Source organism: Cygnus atratus, chromosome 1 (genome assembly GCF_013377495.2).
Source record: "Cygnus atratus isolate AKBS03 ecotype Queensland, Australia chromosome 1, CAtr_DNAZoo_HiC_assembly, whole genome shotgun sequence".
NCBI classification, from domain to species: domain Eukaryota; kingdom Metazoa; phylum Chordata; class Aves; order Anseriformes; family Anatidae; genus Cygnus; species Cygnus atratus.
Genome location: NC_066362.1, coordinates 41,604,279 through 41,629,266, shown reverse-complemented (window position 1 = coordinate 41,629,266; position 24,988 = coordinate 41,604,279). Strand labels below are relative to the sequence as shown.

Below are 24,988 nucleotides of genomic sequence, written 5' to 3'. Positions count from 1 at the left end.
GATCCAGACAGGTTCCAGCTGTGCCACCTGGAAACAACAAAGCAGAGACCACTCATCTCTCCACACCATTAACCGTCTGAAGTCAGAAGAGTGTTAAGGGAAAGACAGTAAGAAACACTCCCCCGGTGTTTAGATAAGGACTGCCTCTCTCACGCACTACCTCTGCAGCCTGCAGCCTACTCAAGACAGCAGAAATAGATGGAGGGACTGGCAATGGATCTGAGACAAGTAATTTTTTTTGCAGAAAAGCTTGTTTCTCTGGGTCAGATTCCTTCCAGGGGAGATGAATGGAATAATTTCTGTTTAGATTTTTTTATCTTTTTCTTTTTTTAAGTAGCCATTATGTTAATGATCAGAGACCTTTTTTTCCCTAGCCAAGAAGAAATAGATAATGGTCTGGATTGAGGTGAACAGTACACACAGCTTATCTTTTATCACAGGTAACTATAATATTGCCACCAATACTACCTCATGCTTGGATGTGATAATGAAAATCGGCAGGCTGAAGTGAAACACAAATGAAAATCAGCAAAGCCAGTACCTAGAGGGTAAGAGCAAGGGCGATGGTTATTGTTGCTTTGTCACATGTCAGCTGGACAAGGTCCCTGTGATATATCTGAACATGAAATCCACGGGCCTAGAGAGCCCCAGGTGGTGAGGAACACTGCAGCTGGCTGAACAGTCATCAACGTATCAGTGTGTGTGGTGCACAGGAGCTCTCTGGGAGGCAGGGGTCCTGCCAGGCAAGCCCCCACCTCCTGCTGCCCAAGAGCCACTTCTGGCTTCTTCATCCTCGCAGCAGAACATGCATTTAAAGACAGACACGTGAAAATGTCTTCAGAAAACAAAACCTTCCCCTGCTCCTCCACATGGGGTAAGGATTACAGCACAAACAAGACATGACAGATGTTCAACATTACATGCAAGTCCTCAGGTGCTTTCAGTATAGCATGAGAAAACATAAAGATTAAAACACAAAAGAGCTTTCTCTACTGCCTGCCTGCTTCTCCCATATTCTTGCTCCTCACTTCTTTTATTCCTCACCTCCCGAGCATCTCCCATGGCAAAATGAAATCCTGCTTGCCACCCAACACAAACACTGTCCACCTGCTCTTGCCTTTCCTCTTTGGCCCTCTGCTTCATCTACAGAGGGGAAGATTGTAGGGAAGTTGGTGGCCGTGATGTGCAGTTATGCTATCCTGCCACAGCATTGCTTACAGTGCCTTTGCTCAACTGGCTCAAAAGGAAACACTTGCTTTGGGTTACCTGTAACATGTTCAGATAGGGCTAGCTAACTCAGACTTTAATATTTCTTTAGCTATACCCCTTTGACTATCGCTCACATTGCATGAAACACTTGTGTCTGTGTGTTTCTGAGCATAATACTCCACGTGGCAGCAGGGAGGACTTTTTTAGGGGGAAAGGGAGAGTTGTTTCCCAATCCAGCTTTGCTCCTCAAGCCCCCAAAGTAAATGCAAGTGACTGCAGGCATCTCAGGAATGCTGCTGCTGCCATCTCCTGAGAAAAGATAGGCTGAGCATGTTTAACAGAGTTACAGGCACTGCTGCCAGAAGTTGTGCCTAACCATGTCCTAATAAAATGGAGTCTTTTGGTTTGTGGCAGGACCAGTCTAGTCTGTAAAGGAGTGATATCTAAGATCACTGTTATTGAACTAAAAATACAGAATCCAAAAATACATGTCTAGCGATTGCCTGGAAATCTCATTTGCAAACATAACATTAGATTACTGCATATGAGGCAATTAGTCTTCTGTTTCCCAAGGGCAAACAGGAAGCCTCTGCTCTAAGCCATGGAGGCCTCCAAGCCCAGCTAACTTGGAGAGCTGAAATTTGGAATCCAGACACATAAATGCTTTGGGGAATCTAAGCTGAAATGCTTATCCTTGTACTGTTTAATTGTGAGCACAAAGATTTTGAGGAAAACTATCACAAAGTACCATAGATTTACAAACTACCAATGGATAACACAAAGACTACTTCGGCAGCCTTAACTCATTGTTGGCAATAGAGTTCAGACTCCTTAGTCACTTTGATAATATCAACCACCCTTTGACATCTATTTCTCTAAAATCCAAAAATCCAATGATTATTTTGTTTCTTTTCTCTCTTTCTCCATATGTGAACGTACATTTACATGCACTCACACAGACAACAATATGTTTCTTATTTTCTAGAAGCAATCATATGGGTCTAAAAAAGTTTTCACGGTATCTTTTTCATTTGTTGAAAGCATCTTCTTGACAGTTCACAAAATATTCTTATTCAAAATAAAGTATTGCATATATATCCCTCTATCAAATAAAGGATAGAAGACAATAAGGATGTTAATCAGTTCTGGGGCTTTCTTCATTAGCAGCATCTCAAGGAACAGGTCTATGCATGAAGCTGTGCTATGTTGCCATCTGCACCTCTGCCGCTAATGAGATTTCTTTCCCATTCATTCCTTAACAATAATGCTTATTGTGACCTTTGTGAAGTAGTTTGGGATGAGGCATCAAAAGCACTAAGCAAGTACTAAATAATATTACCTGATTATTGTAACTCCAGTGACGGCTATGGAAAAATGTCGGGATTTTTTTGTTTGTTTGTTTGCTGCCCAGAGCTCAAGACTACTTAACAAATATCACTAAAGTAATACGACTGTTTCCATTTTTCTTTGAAAATGCCAAAGAGATTTGGTTCATTTTCAAGATGAGAGGCTTCTGTTTGTTCTCTCTAAAACGATCAGAATTCCACCACTTTTTACACTCAAAATTCACCTTTTTTTGGTGTGTGAAGCACCACAGAATCAGAGGTATAGATTTCCCTCTTTTCCTCTGGTAAGCAGTAAAGCAAAAGAAATACAACTCCTTTGGAAAGACTCAGACTGTCTGACAATGGAAGAAGTTTCAGAGCTTCTACTCCCTCTTTCCTATGTCCTAACTCACTGCACACCTCCTGTTTTACATCCCATGGAGTCTTCCTCTAGGCTACAAAACACAAACTATTTATTTTTGGCATAGTACTGAAAAACAGTGAATGTTGTTTTTAACTTAGTATTCCCTAGTCAGGAGAAAGGGTGGGATGTGGAAACAAAGAGGAACACCGGGGAGCCACCACCCCAGAAGTGATTCAGCTTTTTCCCTGTGAACATACTGCTATGGGTAAAGCATGGGGCTTCTTCCCAGATCCTGCTGTCCCCTCCCGCTGCTGCAGCAGGCCTCACCATGGCACATGCAGAAAAGCCAGCACTCAGGCAGTGAGCCCAAGGGAGGGGACATCACAGTTTTGGATGGCTATCACCGTGCTCTGCTCAGCTGTGACAGCATATGCTCGATGTTCAGAGCCAGAGAAGGACGGGATGCTGTCCTGGCACACTCTGAGCAGCAAGTAGCCTTCTGGGCAGCAAAGAGATGATCAAGTGAAACGTGCCAGGGAGAGAAGGGGAGCGAAGCTGAGCAGTGATGGGAACAGCAGTGATAAGAGGAACTGAAGAAAGGCAGAAAGGGATGAAGGGATGTGTTAAATGTCAGAAGGACAGAGAGGGGAGAGGGCAAAATGCAGAGGAAAGACCTGTGGCAGGACCAAGAGCTATCTCCTATCTGAAATAGGATCTAAGAAAAAAAAAAAGGAAAAAAAGAAAGGCTAAAACTGAAGTGCTTTGAGCACATGCCTTCCCTGCTTTGGGAATGGCAATTCCCACAGTCAGCAGGAACAGCTGCCTTAGCAAGGCAAATCAGACCCCACTCAGCGGCTACATTTACATACATTTACATTGCAACAGCAGCCTAAATGGACTGTTAAGGAATTTGTGTTAGCACCAGAAAGCTGTTTTCATATAGGAATGACCTTTACAGGGATTTCCTTTTTGTGTGTTAGGAAAGAAAAAAATAATAATCAGTAAAGCTCATCTAAAAAAAAAAATCTACTAGCTAGAAAGCGTTGTTTTAATTTCAGAAAGTATATGAGTGGTTTTGCTTATATTGGCTGGAACAGATCAGAGCAAAGATGGACTTTGTCCCCTCTCCCACATCTTAACAGTTTTTAGACCACCTCCAGCTTCAGGAGGGGTGCTCCATTCTTCCATGTGAGCAGGTGGTGGCCTGGATGTTTCCCTAGCATCCACGGGGCACTCTGGGAAGCCAGGAGACCCTCTCCACGTCCACCTGCAGCATCAGCAGCATTTGGAGCTGAAACATTGCAACAACAGGGGCTCTGGCTCCACAGCAAGAAGCTTCACACTGGGTCCCAAGCAAAGCTTCACCAGAGCTTGTGGACCTTCTGGAGCAGCTGCTCAGTAAGCTAGCAGGAAACAAGGCCAAAAATATCCTCTGCTTGGGGTGCAGCTGAAGTTTGTTCACTCTGACATTCTTGGATGCATCATTTTGGCTTGGAAGGACAGCTTGTCTAGTTGGAAACTTCCTGACCAACTGTGGTTTGATACTCAGAAGGTCTGCTAACAAAACTAAGGGGAGAGAACTAACTGCAGGGGAAATTTTTGTGAGCATAAATAGGTAGATGAACCAGAAACCCTCTTTTCTCTGCCTCCCCAAACATCCCTCAGAGAAAAAGCAGTACTCAGCATTCTTGAGCAAGTGCAAAGGTTTCTGCGAATATAGCTGTGATTTCTACTTGCCATAGTACATCCCTGATATTAGGCAGATAGTTCCAATATAAAACAGCCTTTGGAGCGTATATGCTTAAGGTTCATGTTCAGCCTCAGCCCTATATTCTACATTTTGATTACTGAACAGCTCAGAAAACCCATGAATATCTGACATCCAGTAACATAATATTTTAATGAATTATAAAAATTAACTGATTAATTCTGCTATACAGAAAGAAACAGTAGCAGTTGAACAATACTGATATTTTTCCAGTATGAAAGACTTCTTCCAGCATGTCCTATAACACATATTGCAGCTTTTCTGTCATCCCTGAGGTGGAGAAACCTTTCTATTGTCCTGCAACTACAAACAAGCACTTAGGTTTTATTGCTAGCAGCTGCTCCACTCCAGAAAAGGAGGCTTCCCTCCATTCTGATTAGCAACATAGTCTGAAGGTTTTATTCAACTTCAGAGACCATTAGAACAGGCAATAAGGCATCCTACTAAATGCTGTGCCTAAGCATGCAATTAAATTATAATTCTTGCATATAATATTCTGCACAATCTCTACAACGTTTAGCTGAATCTTGTAGCAGTTAGTTGACCATCTTATCCTCTAAAGACAGTGGTTTATGGAAGAATGAGTTGCAGGCACTGAAGTCTGAATTAGGAAAGCACTTCAGCACATACTTAACACTATCCAGGGCAGAAATTAAAGAATGTTGCTCAATTTAAACACATAGTAAGACTAAATTTGTTCTTTAAAGTTAGAGGCACTTAAGCTAGAAATGAAACATACTGTCTGGATGCAGTGTGTTAAATAGGCTGGTGATCTGAAACAAGGTATTAACCAACTCTTGAACAAGCAGTATTATTTTAAATTCAGAAAGATAATGTGTTGATGGCAGAAGTTTTTACAAGGAAGCTATTAATAACATATCTGAGACATACTCGCAGTACAAAAGCAGTAATACAGAGACATTAAGTAATAATGAGACTAATCACAGCAGTTACTAAGAAGGTAATAAAGTTTTCTCAAATAGCTTTTAGATTTCTTATTTCTACTAAATGAGAAATACATCTTCCCTGTAATGTTAGTTCAGTTAAGATGTAAGATTTTGCCTCCAGCCTGACTATCCCCAGCCACAATCAGGAGTGAGTACCACTAGTCCAACACCGTGCCATTAGTTTGACCTGGATAAGCAGAGATGGGGTTCACTGAGATCGTGCCACGTATACAAGTGTGCAGTAATGATCGAGCTAAATTATTCATTCTGCCAGTCAATTATTTCTTGTAGCTCAGGGACTGAGCTACAAGCTACAGTTTCTGCTGTACAGAAACAGTAGTTCTTTATTGTATGTAGCTTAACTGAGGGGAAGAACTAACCTGCACTGAGTTGCACTGAGAAGTTGTTTTTTTTCAGTCTGTGAATGTGTCTTCATTGCACTTGTAAAGTGCAGAACACAGTATCAGAACATATTTTAGATGCACTGAATTATCAGTGCTAAAATAGAGCTCACTAGTCTAAATGACTTACTTTACTAAGTCCCCGGGGTTTGGTCATAGAGCTAATAAGCATTTTGTCTGTTTCTTTCTTCTTTCAGAGCCATTCATTTATGGTGTGATACAATCATTACTGCTGGTTATGTGTCAACATGTAAATGCTTTATTTTGTTACATAGCAGTTACCAGGTGCCTTTTCTTTCAGCTTTGGCATTTAATTGTCGAGATGCATTTTAGTTTCCTAAATTATGTAGCCTGATTTAATAAAAAACTGCTTACAAAACAAGTAAATACACTGACAAAGACAAAACATTATTTCATTTATGAAATTTGTTACTAAAAACACAGCTCCACTTTGTGTGCTCACTCATCGCTATTTATCAATGTTTGCTTAAGGTTGCAGTTGAACAAAGAACAGTAAATGCAATTTAGTGTAGAAAGGCAAGGTCACATGGCCTGGGTCTTAGTTAATTTATCTTTCATGACAGATCCTATTTTCTGCTACTGGTATTATTACCCAGCAATACATTTCTCCCATGATAGTGCATCTGTAGCTTTTGCATTGCCAAACTTAGTGGTAGCATTTAATTTGTGTGACATTATTCAGTTATCAAGAAAAAGTAGTGCATGCTGAGAAACTCAGTGGCTAATGATAGCTTAAAAAAATGAGATCTTATGAGCAAGAGCAATGTCTCAAGTACTTTGCTAAAAACACTTTCCTCTCCCAGGCTGTGCTGTCCCGATCCCACCCTGAGCACCTGGGCATTTACCGTCAGATCTTCAGATCAAGCACAGGTAGATGTGCAGACACAATGGATACAGAAGGAGCCTGACAATTAAATTTCATACCTTCTCCCTTACATAATGGCAGCTGGGCAACATGCAGACATTGCAACACTGTATGATGGGAAAGTCACACTGAAATGGGTCCCTGAAGTCATCTAGTCTGTTCCCCTTCCCATGTAAGATCAGCTCTATGTATGTCGTTTACAACAGAGACTAATCTAAATCCATCCTTAGAGACCGACAGTGATGGAGAAGCCATGTAACTCATCCAATAGTTCCTACAGCATTATGCACGCATGGTTCTGTGTGACGTTCTGGTATTCATACCCACGTTAACTGGAATACAAATATACCAGTGACATGCAACCCAGCGATGTGACTGTAGATCAGAAATTGTCATGGAGATTCCTAGTGGGATTCACCAGGGTTTTGTTCTTGACACAATGTTACTTGCAACCTCCATCTGCAAAGTGATTGGTTGGGTAGCAGTTTTGGGAAAGCAGGGAAGCTGGAGGAATGGTAAATTATACAGATGCCGGCTGTAGATAATGATCTGAATCATTTGGTAGGTTGGGCTGATTTGAATATCCTCTTTTAATACAGCTAAATTTGCAATCTTACATCGAAGGAGAAAAGAGCATGGTTTATACAGACAGGATTGGACAAAGTGATTTTGAAACGATGCAACATGAAAAGAACTCAGGGTCTTGGTAAATAATTAACTGAACATGAACCTGCAGTAGGATGATACAATTAGAGAGTGAATGTCACCACTGAAGCCTAAGCAGGCAAAATAAGAAGTGGGAGTAGGAAGGTGATATTAGTCCTGTTTATAGCATAAGTAAAGCCATCAGAGGAATACCATGTGCAATTCTCATACCCACATGTCAGAAAGGACTCTGACAAAATGAAGTGTTCAGAAAGTCTTGCAAAAATATGTTGGGGTCTGGAAAGCATGTCTTTACATAAAAAGGTAAGAATGTGCAAGCTACTTGCTTCACCAGAAAAAAGTAAGGAAGACTCTTACTTAACATATATTATGTTTTTTATTGTTGTTGGCTTCCTAATATAGAAGGAAAAGGCATAACAGAAAGCAGTTTGGGGTATTTTTTATCTTGAAAAGTAGGAACTTTGTAAGATCTAACTAAAATAAAGCACCTAAAAAACAAACCAACCCACTGAATAATTAGCTGCATTGACAGTGATGTGCTAGAGCTTCTACTTCATACTGTTATGTTTTTCCAAGGATATGACAATTTCAGGGAAATTACAGACCTGCTGCTGAGACTTATAGCTGAGGTGCTACCACTCACTGGAGCATAATGAACTCTTCCAGCCTCAAAATCTATGATTATCTAACTAACATATTTGAACTTGCTTTTGTTGAATTCTATTAAATTATATTGGTTTATACCTCCTGAGGAAGTGGCCCTAAATCTTTCAGGTTTGAAAATAAGCCATAGTAGTGCACCAGTTCGCCACCACTGAAATCAATATCTTTGCATTTGAAGATAATCCTGAAAATGAGGAGCCTTTAAAGTTGTTTCTGAACTCCACAACCTGTTCTCACCATGGAAACAGTCACTCAAAAATAATATTGAAACCCTGGAACTAGAAGGAGCAGCTAATTTTGTTTTTACAGAGATTAGTTCTGCTGAATTCAGAAAATTACATCCTTCAGTTTGTCACTTTGTTTATATGTTTTTGTTTGACATAATATCTAACCGTTAAGTGGTCCTGACTGCAAAAACACCAGACTGTGTTTTCAATAAATAATTCCACTTTAATGGCAAAGTAATAATTTAGACAGATACAGTGCGCACACCTGCAAAAAAATATACGCAAGCTGGTTTACAAGCTAGAGGAACAATAAACCAATAGAAAATACATCATCCAGTTAAGTCCGATGACACCAAATACTTATTATTAGGGCTTTACAAAGACTACAAAACTTTTCAGATGATTTATTTCACTGTTTCTGTCTATTTACATGATATGTTACATCAAAAAATGTACAAAATATAAAATGTATACAGACAAATGTTTCACAAACAATTTCTGAGTTGTAAACTAGGTGGACTCACTGAGATGTATTGCAGGAAGTTTTGTATATGTGATATTGTGTGTTTGTGTGTTAAATATGGCAGGAAAAGATCTGCAGGTTTGCTCAGAGCACAGGTACAGGAAAGAGCAGCTTTCCTTTAGTTCTTTGAGTCAGTCAGGATGTACGCACTGACATTGTACAACAGAAATGGATCCAAATTTTGGGGGCATGATGTTGGTCTGACTGAATCCTACATGCATAACATCAGTTGGAGTTTTATTAGGGCAATAGCACCGTGTAGGAACCTCTAGATTCAGTGATGCAGCTCAGTGCCATTTGAAAACTGCATTGATTTATCTTTGTTTTACAGCAAGCGACCACGGGGTGGCCACAAAGTGTTAATAGCACCAAATACACATCCTGAAGATAACATCTATGGAGGTGTACAGTACATGTCTACACAATGCCAAAGCCCTTAGGTACCTTCTGGTTTATATGCACCTATTTGAACCGGATGCCTCTTGTGGTAAAGGAGCACTCCCGGATATTCTGAGCAGTTTTAATGCAATCTGGTTGTAGCCTGCCATGACATATGCACTTAAACATTTCCAGATGTTTTGTCCCCCAAAAGGTATTGGCTTCATATAGATATTGAAACATGCTCACTGTAGCATTGATAGCTCCTGCATAGTCAGAACAACTGTAAGTACAGGACAAACACACCAGGTAATAACAGCTTTTAAGGTTTGTATTCTGTATTTGTTTGCAACATACAGGAAATCTCAGCAAGTGAAACATCTCTTAACACCAACAGAATAAAATACAATTTTTTGTTTGCTTGTTTTTGATTTGATTTGTGCAAGGCTTTTTTTTTTGTTTGTTTGTTTTTCTTTTTTCATATTTACATTACCCACCCAGTAGACTGTGCAAAACCAACCCACTTTTACAGTATAAACTCTTCCTCTTCCACAGTGGACATCACTGCTTCAGTGTTCTTTTATGCTGTTTTTTTTCATGTACAACTATAGCAATCAAAACAACATGCTAAAACTAGAAAAAGGAAAAAAAAAAAAAACATATATTTGTGCTCATGCTGCATCAAGTGCATCCAGCTCTGCTGGATAAAAATTCAAAACATCTATCCTCCAAAAACTCCATTCCATGGGACCAAATGGATTTGAGCCGATTTTCTCAGCATTTAGGTGGCAGTGGAAGTGGGTTTGGGTTCCTTGTGTATTTCTGAGGGTAGGCAGAGCAATCTATTCACAAGATAAAAATATTATATAGCAACTGTTCTTTCTCCTATCCATTTCTTTAAAAAATCATGATATACAGATATGAGGCTACTGTGTTAACTGACGTTTTTTCATTAGTAAATGAAGAAAAAAACAGTGTAAATTACCAATGGTTTAGGAACTAAACCAACTGTAAGACTGTTCTAGAAATCTGTTTTAAGGCAGTGAGACAGCACCATAAGAAATGTTCCTTCTTTCACTGAAAAGGCTCAAACAAATGAAGCCCTAAGAAGCCTTTAATCAGTGTTGGTTAATAATTGGTATAAAACTGTTGTTAAGGAGTGGGCAGGTGGTTAAAAAAGACCTTTGTGGTAAAAACAACTTTATAAAATCTGTGACTTGTGTACTAAAAACTTGATGGAGCGCATCACCGTGACCATGGCAGTTAGAATTAAATTGGCACTTATCCAGCATATCACAGTCATGTTTTCTGGTGATTGCACAATACTGTTTGTGCTTTCTGAGTTACTATCATCATCTCTGACTCATTTTGGAATGGGCAGTAGCGTACAACACAAACACCACTGCAGTCCTGTGACCAGCACCATGTGGCACAACAGAGGTTAGAAGTGAATTAGAAGACTGCATTGTTCATGCAGTGCCTCAGGGTAAACTAAAGGAAAAAAAAAAACACCAACAAGAAAAACCCAAGTTGCACTGTAAACTTGTACAGAGAAACAGAGACGCAGACAGAGAGGCAGAGAAAGAGAGAAAGAGAAAGAGGAAAAGAAAAAAAATTCCAGTTTGGCTAACACGTGTGCAATCTGCTTAGATGCCCTTGATCTAGGGCATTTTCCAGTTGACAATTGGAGTCTCACTTGGCTCCGTAGGTATCAAAATGCCTTGAAATTAAACTAATTCAAGCTTTCCACTTCAATTTTTCTTCCTGACTTTGCGGAGTTAGGTCTCCTGCCTACCTACAACACACCATTCTCATTCAGGGACCTCGGTGTGCTGCTTTAATACTGGCAGTGGTCTAGTGGAAACAGATTTTACCATAATCCTTCACCAAGGTTTGTCCCTTTCAGAGAGTCGATTCAAGGGATGAATCCAAAATGTCGTCATGGTGGCTGGTGCTATCACTGTCACAGCTTTGTGCGCTCGAATAGTTGGCTGCCTCTTGAAGCCTCATTAGCATATTCATCTGAAAGAAGAAAGAAATGTTCACATAATCTTGTCTCATTTAATGCTGCAGTGGCCGTGTTTAAATTTAATTAAGCTGCCTTGCTCTACGAGGTGTGTTGGTATCTAGCTGAGGGGACCATACAAAAGGATTTCAGAAAGGGCAGGGTGTCAGCGGCTCCTCCTGGCACCCTTTTCGCTACCTTCTGGTCTTTAAATAGCAGTGTGCGTTTAAAGGTCCAGAGAGCCAGAGGGATATAATGGAGCTGCCTGATAACTCTCTTTCATTCAGGGGTGAGAACGGCTGCAGCTGCACCACCAGCAAGGGAAGGAAGCCATATCACAGCTGGACATCTGGGCCCATATTTGGAGACAGTCAAGCTTCCAGATCATTTTTGGATGGTGTAGATGCACCATATTGAAATGCAACTGAAAACATAATGACACTAACATATACCCTCTGCAGGAGAGAGACAGGGAGGGAGGGAGCGCAAGATGGACCGAGGCCAGCTACTTCCAGAAAGGGTCCCATCTGCTGCTGAGGGGCTGACTGCACCAGGGGAGCAGCAAAAGACCCTCCTTCCTGAGAGAGGGCGAGCCCCCACAAAATTAATTTGGGCATTATTAGGACTTGAAGCCCATCTGAAAAAAAACATCAAAAAGCAGCATTAAGTCCCAGAAAATGACTTGGATGCTCGATGCCTAACTGCATATAACCATCAGGATTTTATTTGTAAAAGATCCACTTCTGCCAGCATACTCAGGGCTGCAAGCACTGTTGACATTGTGAACACAATCTTATTGTTTTTAAAGGAACAAATGATCTGTCTTTAGAAAAACAAAACAAAAAACAGACAAAGAAACAAACAAAAAAACAAAACAGACAATGAAATACCAAAGAGGCAAAGACATCCTTGTGTGTGTGTGTGTGTTAAGCTCCTTTTCCTTGTTTGCTCACGAATCCTTACATCTCTATGGTTTCAACCCACACAGTTTGCAAAGCTTTCTCCTGGAATTGAAGAGTGTTTAATCAGGAAGCTTTTGCTGGAGGTTTATAAGTATCCATGCCTGAGCGTACTGGATACATGCAGTGGGTGTGTAACACAGCCTACTTGTGAAATGCCCTATTTCCTCAAGCATAGTCTTTGGATATGCTTGTGCTCCCCACGTGCCAGTGTCTCTCTCCCGGTGAGCTCCACCTCAAGCCCTACATTCACAAGTTTCAGGCTTCTGATAACTAGTCGGATACAGGAAGCTGTAAGCAACTGATCACAGTGTGCAGGGAGCAAGCGTGGCTGGACACTGAACTCTGCCTGCCCAAGTACTTTCACCTTAGTGGAAGGGGAGGCATAGTTGCTGGAAGCCTGGAAAATAAAATCTCTGGCAGCCTGAATCACAGGGTCAGTTACCCCAAGGCTTATGTTCTGGAAGACAAGAGGTCAGATGACTTGATTTACCACATTTCCTTGGGGTTCAAGGTCTCGGTATGAGTACCAAACACTTCAAGGAGGCTGAGAAGTCGTTGCTTTAGCACTGATAAGAGTTAAATACATTTTCCTCTAACAGATTCCCTTTTTCAAAGGGCTACCTATATTCCAGAGGTTCAATTCTCTAAAATAGTATTATGAATTATGATAAAGACTGTCTATAGAGAAAGTACTATACAGAAACAGCAGTTCAATATATGCAATTTAATATTCCATTATCAGAGGAGGCAATAGTAAACCCAAACATCTGGGATCATATTTAAATAAAACAATACATGGCACTTAGGGAAATAAACCTCTTATCTTTTAATGCCACTATACTTGCATTCCTTTACATTAAGACTGCTATACAGTCATCAGTTATCTTGAAATGTTCTGGGGAATGGGAGGATAGCAGTCTAATTTGCATTTCCACTAAATTCTCTATGACAGCAAAGTTAGATAATGTGAGTTTCTCAGTGCTTCATTTATAGAATGTAGAAGACAAACAGTCCAACCTGGAAAGGTGTTTTCAGAATAAGATGATTAATCAGGTTGCTTAAGAGTGGTATCCAAACATTACAAAGATTTCTGGGCAGATGCAAAATGCATATTATTTAGGGACATATTAATGTGATGGTGATACTTGCCCTCTTGCTAGATTTTCCTATTATTTTCATTACTTCTTATAAACTGTGGTAGGATTCATTCTAAAAGCACTCTTTGGAACTGGTACACAGTACATTTTTTTACTGTACAGTGTAGAATTTAACATGTGACAGTGAAGTACATACTGAAAAACATTTTTCCCAAAGTTTAAATCTTACCAAGGGATCCCCCTCTGTATCAGTCTGTGGGGCATGTTTTGAGGTTGTTCCTTCTTTTGCTGATGCATAGCCTTCATAACCAACATCTTCTGGTCTTAACTGAAGTAATGATGGCCAGTCATGTTGCAGAGTTGCAGAGCTCCATGGATAGGTATCAGCTACCCACTTGGAGGGATCCTCCCAGGGTGCCCTCTTACCGTACATCTGTAGTGTGGATAAAGCACAGGTAAGTATCCTACAGAGCTTCCAGTACCAGTTGTAATAGCAGACAAAAGTAATCAAACACACCTAAACCATTTTAGTAAATGTTTTGTTTTCAGACATGCTCAGCACTCAGATATGATAAGACATTCAAAAGACCTCATCTCCATTAGTGCTCCTTCAATACCCAGAGTGGCTGCATGTTGAAAAGCACTCCATAACTAGTGATACTTGTAGGCAACGGTGGGAGTTACAAGTTTTTGACACAACGAGCAATGAGACCTTTTGGTAACTTGCTTAAGGCGTATCAGTGAAATTAACTCAGACCTATCTAAAGCATTCAAGTTAATTGGATTTTGTTTGAAGTGAATTAGGAAGTGCCAGAACTGATTGTTCTCTTCTCCTGGCAAAACAGGCTGCAGAAGCAGACATCTGTCCACACCTTGAGATCTTTCATGAGGTTAATAGAAGAAATTCACAAAGGATAGATTTTCCCTACCATAAAGCATGAAAAGGCTTATGCATCTGGAAGGACAGGAGGAAGAAAAAATAAGAATAGTTTGTTTAGGAGGCCCAGCAGCTTCCTCACTAAGATGCACTCTCCCCGCAGTGCTGCTCAGAAGCAACATGTTAACTGAGAGACCCTTGGTTGCTGCTTTACAGATTTCCTTTAGCTGTGTTATGTGTGACAATGTGATAGTGACAATGACACATGTGGCTTGGGAGCCCGCCACCAGAGCTTTCCATGATTTCTCCCAGCTCAAACAGCTTCACACAGTCCAGGAATGAGTGTAACATTGGCAGAGGCATTGAGATGGGCTGTACTCTTAATGGGAGTAAAACAGCAAAGGATTCTAGTGCTAAAGCCAGACAGATGAGTTGTGCTTATCATTATAACACCTGCTCCCAGGCACTTGCTGAATCCAGAGCTTCAGTTTAGGCAGCCAAGTTCCCTATATTGTGTACAGAGATACTCAGATTCCTTCTGCCCTACACAGAGGCTTGGCTGCTTAGCAGGTATCTGCTTAAATAAGCCAAGTGGAAATGTTTCTCATGGAAGTAGCAAGCTAACTCCTGACTGTAGGCAGCATTTCCCCTCATCTGAGATGAACAGTAACTAAATCCTTTCTGGAATCTGGGGCAAGGTTTGTAAACTCTGTGTCTGGCAAGTGAGTTTACAAAGTGCCATGCTAGAAAGTCAGTTTCTACCCTTCTCTGGTACCAGGAACATTTAACTATATCATAAAAAAGATTTCTGTTTATTATTAATAATGCTATTCTATGGAAGGCATCCAAAGCATATAAAAATTGGAATGGTTCACAAAACAACATATTTTCTTCTGTCTGCTGCCATCTTCTGCTCCAGAATTGAAGTTTTCATGTAAGTACCTACCCTGTATGCTTGGAAAAATAGGAACATGAAGAATATCACCGCATTTTTATAGCTGATCTAAACAAGCGCTGTTAATCTCACTGTGGCTGTTCTATCAGATGTTTGGCAGGTTTTTGCATAAGGCATAAACACACTGTAATTCCCAGAGAGGTAAGCAGTTGTAGAAAAGTGTGAGATACTCAACAGGCAAGATTCAAAACCTCCATCGTCAGTATGTCACTATGTTAGTACAAGGCCATAAAGAAACTGCAGCTGCTTACACAGTTCTTTGACTATTCCAAAACAATCCCCTTTGCACTGTGCAGTAATTTTTTTCACTGTTACGAGTGGCAAAAATATAGCTTTTCCACAGTGCATCTTTTCAGAGGGCATAGAATTGCACTACATGAAAGGAAAGGAAACAGGGAAAAGCCAAAAAAAAAAAGAAAAAACGTCTAGATTAATTTCAAGATTTATGTTTACTCGAAAGATGTGCAATGGTCCTAAATCTTAACCTATATGGGGCAGCTTATAGTCCTTTATATGGTGAAACTAGTTGTAGCCCTCCTTCTATTAAAATTGCTATTAAACTTTACTAGTTCAGTAGCAATCAATGAAGAATGTTAAGAGAGTAGAACTGGTGTTAACGCCTGGAGAAGAAAGGATGGAGGGAATGGTGAACTAATAGCTTTGATATCCACAATGAGAATTACAGTCAGGAGAAAACCTTTGCCCATACAGAGGAAGAACAAAGGAGAGATCAAAACCAGAGGAAATATAAATGAAAGTGCAAGCTGCAAGGGTAAAAAGGGACAGACCCTCATGTTCAGCGGGACCAAGGAGTAATCAATCTCAGTCTGGTTGGATCTTTGTTCACAAGCTTTTCTTCATATGCCTACATGCATACTCGTGTACATAGTCTGGGGAGGATCAGGCAGACCAACGCTCTTTTCTTACACCAGGGTAAGGGCTATTAACTCTCCCATGTAGAGGCTGGTTGAGACTGCCTTATACAGGGAGGCAATCTGAGCTTTATTAAGCATTGCTATGAATTCTGTTTAAACAGAGGAAAAAGAACCTTCCACCTGTCAAAGAGGTGAAACCCTCTTAATAAAATATTAGATATGCTACTGCTGGAGCAGGAAAAGCAAAATTTTATACATCAGGTTATGAGCAAGTCAAAAGGAGCCCAACACTGACTTCTATAATCCCACCACAGATTTCTTCTTGTAAATGCAACAGCATTCACAATTGAATGCATTGGTTAAAAGTAACTTGGAGAAAGCCTATGAAACTAAGAAAAAAAAATGCAGGGAAGCAAATGACATACCTGAAGCCCTTCTCTCACTGCTTCCAGAAGATATGGCACCAAGGAGTAGTTCCAGAGGTCTGTGAACCACACTCTGGAGCCATCAACATCCATAGGACAAGGGAGGAAAAGGCGGGGACCTGAGAAGTCAAATTGTGTATTGAAAAAGTAGAACTAGGGAGCATACTGAAAATAATCCTCACAGAAAAATAACACTGGAGTAAACTCAAACATAGAGAATACTAATACAGGGCTAAAGTATGGGATCTATCAGTAACCTGCTATTAAAAATGAAATAATGTCACTATCCAATTCTAAGGCCTAATGAACACTTAAAAGTTTTAATGGCAAAGTTATGTACAAAGATGATTTCTTGCTAGCATTCCACCAGAAGACCTCAGGTACATATATATCTCCCACCTGCTAGTTTGCTAAATGAAGATAATTTACTCGAAAGTCTTTAGCAACCAACGCATAAATAACAAGAAATACATACTGTCTTTCCATTTTCATTTCAACCTTGCTGGCAACACAAACCAGTCAAATTCCCCACACTTATGCTGTATTTACCACTGAGAGATGACAACTTTTAAAAAGAGAATTCAACCTTCAACCTTTAGATCTTTAAAATGATTAGTCTACATCTTTATTTCAAACCACTCCACCAGGACTCACCAATGGTTACATCTGAAGAACTGTGTGTTTCTAGAAAGCTGTTGAGATGATGCCATGTTTTTGGGATCCAGTCAATGATTTTGATGAGCTCATTATTGCGTATGTTCTTTTCTATTTCAGTCTCAATCAGCTTCCTTCTCAGATATCTGCCCAAGAAGCCTTTAACAGGCTCTGTGTGATTAGCACATAGCACCCACCTGTGTAGAAAGGATAAATGTCAAGTAGCAATGAATAGCAAGTATGTAATTTCCTCTTAAACATACAGATGATGATAATGTCATAAACTTCTAAGTCTCGTGAGCCAGCACATACAAAACTGCTCTGATAAACCATGTTATTCACTGTTACACTTCCCATCAGGAATTCAAGGCATTGCTGAAAACAAATGGAATGCAAGAATGCCATTATGTTCAGCATCGTGATAGAGATGCTGGAAAGTATCTTATCCCAAACACCATATTGAGACCTATCAGTACAGAAGAGCCACAGAAGCTAAAACAATTTGCTGTGATGAGACACAAGATCAATGTTTCTTGAAGAACTGGTCTGAGAAGCAGGGAGCTTGAAAGTTCTGTGCAAACATGGCCACAGGAAAAACAGAGTGAATGTACCTGAAATTGTGATGCAGCTCCAGATTTGGTGAAGAAGAAACTCCCTGGTTCATAGTTCCAATAATATAGGGACTGGAAAGAGAAGTAGTATGTTTTGTTGAGGGACAATCCTTTCAGATATTCAGAGAATGTTCTTTATTCTTAGCTGCACTAGGCTAATTTTGAAGAAAATGTGGATATGTTGTAGTCTTAGATTTAAAATATTTCTGTAGTACCTTTTTTTTTTTAAATGTAGTACCTTTTTTTTTTTTTTAATGCTTATTCTTGCATGATTTCCCTCTCTGCACATTTGTAGTTTACTAGCACTCATCTGTAATAAAGAAACAAATGAGGCAACCCTGTGCTCATGTACCTCATTATTTTGTAGTAAGCTTAGAGTTTTAATTTCAGAAGGCAGTGAATCTCATGAGTAGGACATAGCATGCAGTGATTTTATGAAGAGAAGTCCCTATGATGGTGCTTTTACAATAGAAATAGCCAATGTATTTGACCAGCAGAAGTCCCAGAAAACATTATTTTTTATTCTTTCTTGGCAATAAAGGACAGTCATCAAGCTTCACGCTTCTGCAGTACTACAGCTCAGAAGAAAACTGTCCACCAGGTATAGAGCTGCTTCTGCATGGGTTCATGGGTTCACACATGTCCCACATTCTACTATTATAAACTACATTTCTTTTTACTCTCTCATAAACTATCCTCAGGGAACTAATGAGCTTGTGTGATCTGACAGGGCAAAAGGGATAAGACCCTAATTCAGTCAAGGATTTAAAGTACATTCTTAAATTCAGTGACACATTTACATCTCGCTGAGATAAACGTACGTCATATATATAAAGCAGGCACATAAGTACTTGGCTGAAGAGGGTCAAAATTATTGAAGTGGTTAAATTAAAAGACCCATATAGGGTCATAGCCTAAGGGAGTCTAATTTTTCCTGGAGATATTTTATTTTGCAAAGTAACAAACAGCTTTTACTGTTTTAATTGCAAAATGTGTGTGGAAGGGGAGAAAAAAGCTTCTACCTACCATTTATTATATTTACAATTGAGAAAACCATTGAAGATGTCACTTAGTGAACTGATGTGGTGGAGATTATCCAGAATTATGACCACAGGGAGGTCAGCACCATTGTTGTCAGCACTGCATTGTTCGGCTAGGTTAGCTAGGTATTGTCGCAGATCCTTCAGCAGGATTAATGAAAATCAGAAAAAAAAATTAACCCAATTAGACCATAGATGCAATTTCAGGGGAAAAGATTTTCAGAAAAATAAAGAGGCTGCTACAGAGTTTCACCACTGTGGACAGTTCAGCTGGATGAGCACATGCAGGAAGACCTGCTTCTTAGAAAGGACAACATTGAAGCCACATGCTAAAACGAACAAAGGCACTAAACTCAAGGCAAGTGACTGAAGCATACACATTCCTATTTGGTGGACACAGTCCTTAGAAACCTGCTGGCAAAATATCTTATCTCCACTGGAAAACAGGTTGCAATGAAATATCCTATACATTTCTATGAATGCTACATTTATATGCATATATATATACATATATATAAACAAAACAAAAAGAAACAAACAAAAAAGCAACCCAGCCCCAAACTGTTACACAACCTAGGCATATTGAACTGCTTCCTCAGGTATCTCCTTTTATTATTCTCACTGAAAATCTGTTCAACTTCTTGGGGATACTCTATCACACCTCATAATAAAGTTCCTTGTGTAAATATTTTTTTGTCAGCTATCTGTTTAGCTGCCATTTATTGCTGGAGTAAAAGCAAGCTTTCTATAATCAAAACCTTTCATATTTTCCCCGACGCTTTGTTGCCCTTGAGGGTCTGGGCTAATCAAGTTTTACAGCTGTATCCCTAGAGGTATCTAATTTTGTCAGCGTTAGGAATGTTCAGTATTACGGGCAAAGTTCCTATTGCCAGTTCACTTCCTGGATCAGGGATAGCAGATTTTTTTTCTCTTTAAGGAGAATATGCAACCTTTTTCTTATTTCAAGAAAGACTTTTTTTTGGCTTTTTATTCTCAGGTGTCTTTAGGGAGCATCATGGTTTTCTTCCAAGAAAAAGTACCATCTGTATTATTCAAGCACACTTGGCATTTTACAATGATGTTTTTTCTTTTTTTACTACAAACTCTATGTAAATTGTGTTAGAAACAAAGGAAAAGGAGAAAAAAAACAGCCAACCAAAACTAAAACAAAACAAAAACAAATGAACAACAAAAAAAAAAACACCACGTACAACAAGCAATTTTCCATCAACTCAGAAGTTTGCTCTTTCATGGGACAATATCTGTTATGAATGTATATATGGTACAGCAATAAAACATGAACACATTCACTACCAAAGTAAAAGGCAACACAAATCCTCTGCATTAAGACAGAGAAAAGTGATGTCTTTACTGGAATCGTCCTCTCACCCCTTTGAGATCTGTGTATGCTTCCTTCTTATGCTATGTTAACATTCATTATTTTCTGTGCAAATCAGAAAGCTCTGGGCAAAACTTTTCATTTTCTTTCCTAGGGTACCAAGTTAGGAGTATACTCAGTTTAGGATAGCAAGTGATTAGTATAATCTGGGTAGTCATATTAGAAGCTTGATAATCTGAGCTGTGTAAATCACTCTGAATGTGACATGATGCATGAAGTCATTTTAATATGGTCAGCTTCCTGACCAATTCATGTCAGAAACCATGGCAGCAGTCATATTTATGTAGTGTTTATTAAGAAGCAGCACCCAAGAGAGTAGTTCAAAATCCTCATTCTCAAACCTTCACTAACAATAAACTGCTATTACCACTACAGAAAAGCAAGTTAGACCAGCTTTTCTATATATACAACCCTTCTGACAAAGGAATTACAGACACTGTAAGAACTGAAGTTACATAGATGTGTGACTCTGCATATATCCTTAAGATGAATTTCCTCAAATAAGGAAAAGTTCTGACTCCCTTTGCAGTGGTTTGTTTACAACAGAATGATCTGGTCTCTAGTCTTCCCTGGGACTGGAGACTGAATCCTTGTAGAAAAAGATGCTAACCGAGCAAAACAACAATATGCCAATTAATAGGGTCTACTCTATATTCTCACTAAAAACAATATGAAGGCAATAGGATATCATTTCAATTGTAACTTACCTTGCTTGACTTGTGATCTACGTTAAAAGTTGCAATTGCATCCTCAGTTTTTTTCCTGCCAGATTTAGTTATAACATATTCAGCCAGCCTATTAGCTAAATAGGTCTTTCCTGTGCCACTGGGTCCCGAAAGAATAATTCTGCGATGCTCCATCAGTAAATTAAAGTAACGCTGGGTAATTGGCTTAGGAATTAATGTGTCAAACACAAAACTGTCCAAACTGTTTTCTTCCACTCCTGGAACAAAAGAAAAGAAAAATGGCTTGTCTTCATCCTTGCTAAGGTAAGTACAGGTTTGGCCCAGCACCTGATGATGTTGGTGCCATGCTCTAAAGCAAGGTGAGATACATCTTCCTAAATCAAACTCCTATCAAGGGTTTCATTACTGTGGAAATGCTTACACCCTTCCATAGGGCCAAAATATTAAATAGTGTCAATGTCAGTGTGACTAGAAAGGTGGGAGAAAGGAAATCAAGGTAAATGTGAAAAGAAGGCTCAGCAAGGCAAAGGTGTGTGTTTCAGACACTGTAGGCAACCAAGATTAAAAAAAAAAGGTCAATGTGACGGCCACAAGGGTTGTTGTTTGTCACAACAATATATGGACAGTTCTTCTGAAGACCCCCCTCCAACAGCAGATCCCTACAGCTTTTTAAGTGGCTCAAATTTCTCCTGCGGTACTGGGTAATGCATAAATATTTTGATCATAACCTCTTTTTTGTTTGTGTTTTTGGCTACTGTTTAGAAATTTGTATTTTGCTGTTATTTGGCAGTCAGAAAATGAAAGGGATATTCTTGGATTTGCCTCAAAATGCCCCACTTTGTTAGATATTGTACAATATCATACAGAGAGTTTGTGTGATAAATGCATCTTTGAACTGGAGACAAAATACAGAAAGGTCAGGACTTAGGAAAAGAAAAAAGTATTGGGGATTTCAGTGAAGGACTGTGCAGTGTCTGCAAAAATATTCTTAGGGTTTTACCTTTCAGGTTCACAGTGATGATGTTATTATCTCCAACCAGATATCCACAAGGCAGCAGTTCAGGCACTTCTAGGCTATGGGCTCTAATTACATCCCCTATAGAATAGCTAGCAATGCAGTCAGAGCTTAAACCCAGGCTAGTAGCTGGGTCCACTCGGAAAATATATTCCTGAAATTATATTAAAGCATAAGATATAAACATAGATTAGATATGTGGTTATCAAATGAAAGCAGTTTGAAAAATATTTTGGTACAGGTGAGTTCATTTGGCAAGGAGATTCTTGCAGTTATATTCAATAGAGAACTGACTATGATGATGAGAAAAGCACAGCAACATTAATAATAAAGGTTAATACTGGTACTAGCTATATGTTTAAAAAAAAAAAAAGACTTAAGACAAACCAAAATATAAAGGATTTTTCTTAAGTGAGAAAGACTATTGAATTAATACTTGAGCTATTTTTTCAATGCCTTACCTTAAAGAGACGCCTGATTACACCATCTAAAACGTCCCATTTTGTTTTTCCACTGACTCCGATTGATCCTATCAGATATGCATGTGTTTTTTGATCCTACAAAGAGAGATTTTGCAAACTGGACTAAAAATGGAGGCAATTAGTTTGCTATAAAGATTCACTGTTTTTCCAATAAAGAAAAATAATATTTGGAATGTGATATTACAGCTTTGTTAATTGTCTCTGTGCCTGAAATATGTATAGATGGTATTACTTTGGTATATCTTTATACAGAAGGAAATACAGTATCTTAATCTTCTCTAAAATTGGATCTGTATTCATAGAGAGCTGAATGTAAATAAAAGATGCATAGTATTAGGAATATTTCTGCAACACAGAACATGAAAACACAACAATATAATTCCAAATTGATTACCTAGCAGCATATTCATAGTTGCAGACTAAGAGGCCAAAGGCATAAATCTAATTTATAGCTACTTTAAAATGGAGTTAGCAAGTCCCAGAACATCTTACTATGAATTAAACAGAGAATTGGTAGTGTCTGAGCCACCACAAAGGCAGTAGGAGGCCATATGACATCAGTCTATGGAGAGTGTATAACTGTACTGAGCATGGATGACAAAGGAAAGAGCTGCTGTCTTTCCAATATTTACTCAGTTCCTGGCTGAAAATACTGAAAAGAGCTTAGTTACTGTAATGCAAGATTTGTCAGAGCAGTAATTCTGTGACTAGACCTTTGGATAATGAACTTACCTTGGCTCGGCTATAGCCCTTGTTTATAGTAACTAAAATTTTCACACTGTGGCCTTCTCTGTGGAGTGCTCCATCTGTGACATCGTCTAACAAAATATCTGCAATAAAAGAAGGGACAAGATCAACCTGACAAATCACATAGTTATGTTTACCTCATCAGTTCAACACTTGCTCCAAAGGTTTTTTGGTTAAAAGGAAATGTTGACATCACAACAACTTGCAATCATTTTCATCTCTATTAATTCCTATTTTTCCTCTTCTCTTGGAGATGAAAACAATTTATAATTTGTCATTTTTCTTGAAGCAATATTATGGGATTTAATCATGTAGAAATGAATTGGGAAACCAGAAAGAAATGAATACTTGCATTACAATTTTGCCTTTGCTTTCTTTCTTGGAATTTGTTCAAAATAAACATACACCCACAAAGTAATGTTGTTTAAAACCTAAATTGAGTTTATACCTTTGGGCACTCATTGTGCCCTTTAGAATGCTGTCAGAAGAAAAACAACAAATCCTTGCACCAATATGTTTGCTGCTACACTGCTACAGTAAAATAGCATTTTAATTTCTTTCCAGCTGATTTCTTTACCTTCTGTACACATGGTATGGACAAAGTGTTTTTTTTTTTTTTTTTTTTCCCTGCAGTACAGGTTTACAAAGAGAATCCATTAGAAAATCACACTGCATTCCTCCAGAATATGTGACCCTGTATTTAGCCATTCCACTAAGAAAAGCTTTTCGTTTTCTTGGAGGTAAAGAGCAATGCTGATCTGTGTTGTGCCTCTGTTATTAGCTCCTCTATCTGCTCACTAATCCCTAAAATGAGAATTATGGACGTATTTCTTACTGAAGACTGAGCCTGCAGCTTTATTGCAGGGGATAAAACTGCTGCCTCTAGAAGTTCTCTCAGCAATTTTACTGTTAGACATTTAAACTAACTAATAAATTAGGAGAGAATATGGATTTGCATTTTCTTCAAAGATCAGCACAGTAATTCACCACCCTAAATCCTGCTCATTCGTATTGTGGTGACTAAAGAAATGCATTGACTTCATGTCATAGTTTGCACAAGGTTAGATATCATCCCAATTAAAGAAGGTGTCAGTGAGATTTAGTCACGGAAGTACTTGCTCAAAGCAAAAACAAAAAAAGGCTTATCAGTATGAGTTCAATGGATGTATTATATATACATTCTTATAAAATTTTTGACAATCTACCACCAGACCTATAAAGTAGAGATCTAGAAAGCAGATTCTGATGGATTGTTTATTTATTGTTTATTTATTTTTAATGGATCAGATGAAGAAGCATTTTTGTTGTGAGCTTAAACAAATCAAATCTATGCCTGTTTTGTTCCTGGAAGCCAGTTCTTCTGTGCCACCAACACTAAATGTTTCACTTCACTTGTTTTGCATTTTGGCATATATGACAAACCTTAAGAGTTTCCATAATGTCACAGTTCATCTGAGAGCAATTTACAATATCTCTGACCCTCCTCTGAAACGTTTCCAAATGACCCTCAGGTAGCCTTTCAAATGCAGTTTTCTCTGAGTCTATAGGAATGAGGCACCAAAAATTTCCCTCTACTACTGAGAGCTCTCTCTCACTGACAGAAGGGGCTGAGAAGAAATGTCCAAGGGGGTCTAATTTCAGGGGAGTGCCAATTGTTTTAACTATCTCTTGCTCGGCCCCATCCCTAGCTATGGTATGGTGGCCCCAGAGGAGCTTTTGTTAGAGCTCTGGCCAACTTTTCATCAAACACTACTGAGAAACTCCTGTACTGGTTCTTGTTTGCTGTTCTTTCACCTATCTG

The 24,988-nt window shown here is 39.1% G+C and overlaps 1 protein-coding gene across 38 annotated transcripts in view; it reads right to left on the bottom strand.

Annotated features, from left to right (window-relative positions):
• Window positions 1-8,669: 8,669 nt before the first annotated feature.
• NAV3 (neuron navigator 3) overlaps window positions 8,670-24,988 on the bottom strand; it is a 494,795-nt gene continuing 478,476 nt past the window's right edge. For all 38 annotated transcript variants that reach the window (XM_050715385.1, XM_035544026.2, XM_035544019.2 and 35 more), the window contains 10 exons: window positions 23,173-23,270; window positions 22,420-22,515; window positions 21,944-22,112; window positions 20,965-21,200; window positions 18,845-18,999; window positions 17,819-17,890; window positions 17,208-17,404; window positions 16,554-16,672; window positions 13,651-13,854; window positions 8,670-11,379 (listed from right to left, as the gene is read on the bottom strand). In XM_050715385.1, coding sequence (XP_050571342.1) covers window positions 11,260-11,379; window positions 13,651-13,854; window positions 16,554-16,672; window positions 17,208-17,404; window positions 17,819-17,890; window positions 18,845-18,999; window positions 20,965-21,200; window positions 21,944-22,112; window positions 22,420-22,515; window positions 23,173-23,270 — 1,466 coding nt within the window. In that variant the 3' untranslated portion in view covers window positions 8,670-11,259. The remainder of the gene's footprint in view (window positions 11,380-13,650; window positions 13,855-16,553; window positions 16,673-17,207; window positions 17,405-17,818; window positions 17,891-18,844; window positions 19,000-20,964; window positions 21,201-21,943; window positions 22,113-22,419; window positions 22,516-23,172; window positions 23,271-24,988) is intronic.